The sequence below is a fragment of the Lycium barbarum genome, chromosome 11, assembly GCF_019175385.1.
Source record: "Lycium barbarum isolate Lr01 chromosome 11, ASM1917538v2, whole genome shotgun sequence".
NCBI classification, from domain to species: Eukaryota; Viridiplantae; Streptophyta; class Magnoliopsida; order Solanales; family Solanaceae; genus Lycium; species Lycium barbarum.
Window position 1 is genome coordinate 3,267,054 of NC_083347.1, and position 6,684 is coordinate 3,273,737.

At 36.0% G+C, this 6,684-nt stretch overlaps 1 protein-coding gene across 3 annotated transcripts; it reads right to left on the reverse strand.

The window, feature by feature from the left end:
* Nucleotides 1-301: 301 nt before the first annotated feature.
* LOC132617169 (probable tetraacyldisaccharide 4'-kinase, mitochondrial) lies at nucleotides 302-5,640 on the reverse strand. Of its 3 annotated transcripts, none has more exons than XM_060332116.1 (8): nucleotides 5,372-5,627; nucleotides 4,837-4,960; nucleotides 3,542-3,781; nucleotides 3,005-3,154; nucleotides 2,665-2,874; nucleotides 2,439-2,498; nucleotides 2,095-2,175; nucleotides 302-1,196 (listed from the first exon to the last, which is right to left on the reverse strand). In XM_060332116.1, the coding sequence occupies exons 1-8, from the start codon at nucleotides 5,551-5,553 to the stop codon at nucleotides 1,014-1,016; spliced, it is 1,230 nt and encodes a 409-aa protein (XP_060188099.1). In that variant the 5' UTR covers nucleotides 5,554-5,627; the 3' UTR covers nucleotides 302-1,013. The 3 variants fall into 3 exon arrangements, with proteins under 3 accessions (XP_060188099.1, XP_060188100.1, XP_060188101.1); XM_060332117.1 differs by having other exon boundaries at nucleotides 302-1,181; nucleotides 5,372-5,620; XM_060332118.1 differs by lacking the exon at nucleotides 3,542-3,781 and having other exon boundaries at nucleotides 5,372-5,640.
* Nucleotides 5,641-6,684: the final 1,044 nt, after the last annotated feature.

The window sequence follows — 6,684 nt, forward strand, 5'->3', positions numbered from 1 at the left end:
ATAAGCCTAATCGCTTCAAAATCTACTCCCAGCATACAGTCCAAAGACAAACTTCAAAGATGAATGTTTGAAGTTTCACTTAAATGTCTGAAATTTTGCAGCTCGTTTTTCGTTTTTTAGCTTCAAGCTTCGATCCAACCCTCCTTAAATCGGTCCCATGAGTTGCCAAACTTTGGATTTAGCTTCACCAATCTAGTTTTACAAGTTTTAGCAATAGCCAAATAATGCTCCAGATCTATTAATGATATTACTTGACTATTGACTTGAGAATCTGAGGCTAACAATTATCAACTAGGCAATGTACAAAGAAAGGGCTTTAAATTGAGAATTAATGCTAACTAGATACTAGTACACTTTAGATAATAGTCAACTACAGGATCATCGCCACATTTGCTGGACGACGACGACGAGTATTTACATTGGAAGACCTTGCCTTCAAACTGGAATTAAGGTAATCAAGAATATATGTGTTTCTTCTTCAATGATGAAATACAAGCTTGACCTTAGTTTTATAGATGAAGCTCTGTACTTCAAAACCAATGAGCTTATACATAATCCACAAGGCTATTCCATCTTATGACCTAGTAGATGTTGAAAAATGGCAAACGACGCTACATCTAGCAGCAAGAGAAGGCAAAATAACCAAGTCTTACAGAATTCTAGCCAGATATAAACCAGAGGATTCCACTTCCAATGCTTCCAATCGGTTATCCCGGTGTACCTTATAGCTCTAGTGGTATAGCTCTAACTTCATTTAACCATGACGATGATGTAAGGTGTGGAGGCAAGTGGTCTACCTTGTGCATACTTGACGAGAAATACTTCCTTTTGTTACTGTCCTCCCACCATTTTCTGGTACTGTAACTCCATTTATCCGACAAAATCTTATGAATTGTGTGTAGCATATCTTAGTGCAAGCTCTCCGTGTAAAAGTCACCTCAGTCACATCTTTTAAAGATCACAAATTCATCTGTAAGTAAGCATTGAAGCTTATATGACCTTCAAAGGAAGTGTTATACCATATTTTGCACCTTGTCGCTTACTTCCAAATGCTGCCACAGACATTTCTTAAAGCTATCTTCTGTGTTTCCTTTATGAGGTAGAATTTGCAAGCTGGAGCAAAGAACCAACACTTCATGTGGATCTAAATACTTGAGAATCTCAGGAGATCTATCATAGTCCTGGCAAATCAAGAACTGTGATTATCAGAAAAAAGCATTAGCTAGTAAATACATGAATCATACCATACACATTATGGTTTAAATTGATGTTCTTTTTAAGACTTGAGTACCAATTCCGTACCCAGCGACAATTGTTTCTCAATAGGAAGAGGAAGGGTCACGAAGGACAAATCTAATGGTCTATGTTTTCTCGGATATAAATTAAGAAAGCCATCAAGTTGAGAGATAGTTATCATCTTTTTAACAGAATGCGCCAGGAGGAATGTTTCAAAATGAAGAAGAAGAATGGTAACTGACCTTCTAACATGAGATGGAACAAATGCAGTTATTGTCAAAAGGTCGGAATCCAGGTGGATGGGGTCATTGCATCTTTCCAGCAAAGATACAGGGAAATTACGGGACTAGAAAGCATGGAATAAGGTTAGCAAAACCTAGAAAAGCAAGCGCTGGATGGTTATTGAAGGACAAGGAAAAGTGAGGGGTTTTCATGCCTTCATTTTAGGGCACCTCGGCCAGACGAACCCATTATAAAACAAGGGTGCCACCACAAGGATTGGGCCATTTCTCTGTACAGATTGCGAAAACGTATGGATGCAAGATCAGACAATGAGGTAAATGTAGTTGTCTTAGGATCAGAATTATACTCTTTGCATTTCGTATCCTGTAAAATTTTTATGTAAAATATGTTGGCTATATTAACTCTACCAGCTTGTTTGTGTCAGTGCGTATAAACTCCAGGTAACTTGGTTCTGTCAAATGTTTATTGATAATCACCAAGTTCGCAACATGTGTCATCTCTTTAAAGACAAACGAAAAAAGAACCACACCAATTTGCAAGATGTATTCACCTTTACTGAGTTCTGATCATATTAATCTCTTGTTAAGAAACAAAAAAGAGAAGAAAAGATGATACCTTTTCTGTTACAACAACAAAAGGCTTCATAGCAAACTCTGATTGAAGATTCCGAAGTCTTGTTTTGATCATGTCAATATCCTAACATTGTTACGGAACAAGGTGAAAACTCAAATTTTTCTAAACGGAAAAGATAAGAAAACGAAAATGTCCAGCACCAACATCGATTCAAAGAATCCAGGTAGAGCAGGGAAAACAGGTGGATGACAGATCTACGGGTGCCATGTGATGTAAGAGAAACTACATAAAAACATCTACCTTCACAATTACATTATACTCGTTATTACTCTATGACCAAACAGACGGGCAAAACAAGATGCCAAACAAAAACAGATGATGTTTACCTTAGCTTGAAACGAATGATGGTCACTGAAGTCCAGCCGATCAACATACGCTGGCCCCAACTGCAGAGTGTAAGAAAATTTTAGAACAAAAGAGAGAATAATAAGTTGTGGTAATGAAACCAACGAGAGAAGTTGAGTAAAAACTCAACCACCTCCAAACTTCAAAGCGAAGGTAGAAAATAGAAGGTTGTATGAGTATCAAACGAGAGAACTCAAAAAATTGTACCTTCTTTATCCTCTCAACAAAAGAATCAGCAGATCCAATTGCAGAGACACATAAGACAAGTGTATTACGGATGTTCATCAAAACCAATTTGCATGACATGTTGCCAGCTTTAAGAAAGTATAAAGGCGCCAATGTGCTCAAGAATATAGGAAGAGATTTTTTTACTTTTCGAATTTCTGATGCTATGGCATCAATGTCCTTTTCTGAGACCTGTGTGCCTCGGACAAATTAAAGGATGTCAGTGGTCGTAATTGATTTTCTAATTTTACTAATCAAATGTTATGCTTCACAAGTATCAGGAAGCTATCTCAGATATACAGAAGAGAGAGAGTGTTAATACCAAGTCTGCATGATGGATTACAACTATATCTGCACGTGTGAGTGCGGCCAAAGGTTCCCTTAATGGTCCAAGTGGAATTAACTGATGGTTCCCCCACGGAATCATTGCATTCACCATCACAATCTCGACGTCACGCCACAAACTGATATGCTGCTTTCGGATTTCCACAGTTAACAAAATGTGAGTAAAACTTCTATGTTAAAACAAGGAGCCCACAGCCATACTCCTAATGAGAAGCTAAGCCATTTTTAGGTCCGGATATAAAGTCCGAGGATTGAAATAATAAGAATATCCAATTTTTAATTGCTTGGAGGATCAAATAATAATAATCCAAAAAGAAAAAAAGAATAAGAAGGATTGTGATTACGCACGGTGCAGGAATGTGGAAAGGTATTACATATTCCACAGAAAGATGGGACACAATTTTAACTCATTTTAACCCAAGAATAGCATGAACTAGTTCTACTGGATATAAACGACAAAATTCCTGTTTGATCAGTAGGTGAGTAACACTTAACGTGCAGTTTTGGCCCGGACCTGCATTCCATCGTCTAGGATTGAAATCCCAATTTGGTCAGAATAAGAACTATTTCCTTTTTTGTTATCAGACAAAAGTCTCTCCAAATCCGTGTCACCATGCTTGCAAGGGCTGATATGGCCATATCTTTTCAGAAAACAGGAAGCTGTACCGGCCCTGTTTGCACCTATGCCTATCTTCACGGGTGTTCCATACAGATGCCTTTGAAGCATTTTTGCTTCATCTGCGCCACCATAACCCTACAGAAGAAAACGTTTTCCGACATATTAGCCTTATTTTTTGTAACACGGTGAAATTTGAATTGCAAATGGTCCAAAGTACATGAGAAAGGAGAAAAGACCAAAACAACTGAATACCACAAACAAACCAAATAAGAGGGTCAAACTATTTCTCCCTATCTTGGAAGATTTAGGTAACTAATGTTGGACCACACTGTCACTAGGTCAGACATGAGATTAGTACAAAGAGACAATAAAAGGCCGGATGCAACAGTAATAATCCACTGTCAATAAAGCAGAAGAGTGGCCTATTTACAAGGTTCCTTTGTGGTAATAATAAAACCCTGGAACATCAAGCAAATTGAATGTAGTTGAAACAGAAATGAGATTGGATTCATTCATTTTCAAAAATATAATATGAAAAAACTAAAATATGGAATCATAAAGTATCCCCACTGCTGCACACTCTTGTCATCATAATTACATTCCAAAATCTTTGATAACTTCCCATTAACAGGATTACTCCATACAACTCTCAGAAATCAAATCAACTTAACTATTCAAATTTTAATCTTCACGTACTGTTTTTCATCACACTAAGGGGTCGTTTGGTTGTGGGCAGGAACGGAGTTATTCATGTATCAAACTAGCATAGTTAATACCATGTTTGGTAGCTTTTTAGTTACTTTGTATACAATTCAGCACACCAAGTACGTGCCTGGTTATCATTTACAATCCCACACAAATAAAACGGGTATAAGTTATGAGTGAATTTATGTATTATTTTATGCGGGATAGAAGATGGAATAAAGGGTTAGTAATACATGAATAACTAAACCTGTGTAACTAATTCCTGCATTACTAATAGCTGCATAACTCTAACCAGCAACCAATGGACCCCTTAACTTCCTAAATATTTCAGTATTACTTTAATATAATCTTCTACTAATATTAATATAATACAACATGTCAAAATTAACATCTCAAGTTCCATATTCAATCAAGCACTATCACACATAATGTAACAGACGGATTAACTGGGCTATATTAAGAAGATTGGGCGAAAAAGCGACTACCCTTGTTAGAATCAGAGGTGAAATTCCAGCATTAGCCAACCAAACAGCAAGAAACTCAACCATTGGAGTCTTCCCATTACCTCCCCAAGTTAAATTCCCAACACTAATCACTGGCACCGGCAACCTAACACATCAAAAAGCATTACAGGGTTATCAATGGTGAAGTTAGGAATTTCGCTAAGGATATCCAGGATTTAATATATATCCATAAAAGTTAGTTTTTAACCTATATGTGCAGTATCATTTTCTATATAAACAGTACTCACTCTGTTCCAATTTATGTGACACAATTGAAATTTTGAAATTTAAACTTCTAACCTTTGACTGTGAATTCATACATAGAACCTTTAACTTTTTAAAATTTTTTGAAATAAAGTTATACAGTAAATAACAACAATTAACGACTTAAAATATTTAGAAGGCATATAAAGAAAGTGTATAGTTTTCTTAATACATAGGAAGGAAACAAAGTCGAACATAGAACAAAATAATAATTAATTACTGAGTGAAGATTGTATTGTGGGATTTTAATTACCTGTTTTTGTGAAGCAAACCAAGTTGGTAAAAGCGATGACGTATGGGAAGTGCGAAGGCATAGAGAGTGGAAGCTAGTGATAGAAGAGGTATGAGAGAAAGTTGGAGGGGTGAAAGTGTACGGAGCCTTTCATGTGGGGGTGTATACGCTATTTGGTTCACCAATTTCCTCATTTTCTCCATGGACTGGACACACACGTTAAGGAGTGGAGCAATACGCTCTAAATTACTGAGTAAATAGCATTTGGGAATGAATCCAATCCATATAAAATTGCACGTTTTGTCCTTAAAATGGACTGAACTTTAATTTTGCCATTAAAATGAGCTGGTCTTTAATTTTTTTACTTTAGCAACGGACTATAACTAACTTCTTTAGAAATTGTTAAGTCTTGTGGATATTATGTACAAAAATATAAATTTGTGGCCTTCGGATTTTGTTAAATTATGAGGGACATAAATTCAAGATCAGCACAAAAGAAGGTCGAAAGTGCAAATGACCCCTCCAAATCTCATTTATTTCAAGTTGTTGGATTTTGGAGTAAAAACATATGACAAACGACGATGTTATCTCTCCTTTTTTTTTTTCTTTTTTTTTATTTCCTCTTGCAGAAATGCAAGGTAAGACTGTGTACAATAGACCCTTGTGGTCCGGCCCTTCCCGCGCATAGTGAGAGCTTAGTGCACCGGGCTGCCCTATTTCCATCAGGTGTTCGATACCCGCATTGAAGTTCGATTAATTTGGATTCGCGCCACATAAAACGGCCCACTATCTTAGTTAAACTTAGGACGGATGCAAATACTCCACTTTTTTTGCTTGGATATTTCATATTTTTTTATTTCTCACCAAAATTACACTTTTTTGAAATTTTATAACCAAAAGTATATGTTCTGAGAAAAATATTCATACTAAGAATTTGATATCAATGAATTCTCTTCAATTGATGATATGTTCACTCGACACCCTCCCCTCCTTTGTGGGTCTCAACCCTTAGTAATTAAAACGTTAATTTTGTAGCCTGATAATATAAAGTACTTATTAGACTGGATCATGTTTTATGGTCCTTCGGAGGAATTATTATATTTTCTATCATATTTTATTCACATACGTGTTTTAAATTTTATTTATCAATTTATTCAAGATATTTCTCTTTTCAATCTCATACATCACAAAAAAGATTATGTTTCCACACGACAAGATTAATAGTAATCAATTTGATAATTCGAATTAAAAAATGAATGGATTACAATTTACATGGCCAACATACCAATTTTTTGTGCGGAGTGCCCTTCAAATGCACCGGTCTTTAATTTCTT

Excerpts from the sequence above, each read along its gene's own strand:
- LOC132617169 (XM_060332116.1), bottom strand. The coding sequence starts at position 5,553 with ATGGAGAAAATGAGGAAATTGGTGAACCAAATAGCGTATACACCCCCA. Across the intron at positions 2,499-2,664 it reads TTGTTGAGAGGATAAAGAAG|TTGGGGCCAGCGTATGTTGA; the intron begins GTACAATTTTTT and ends TACACTCTGCAG. Across the intron at positions 1,197-2,094 it reads TTGTTGTTGTAACAGAAAAG|TTCTTGATTTGCCAGGACTA; the intron begins GTATCATCTTTT and ends TGATAATCACAG.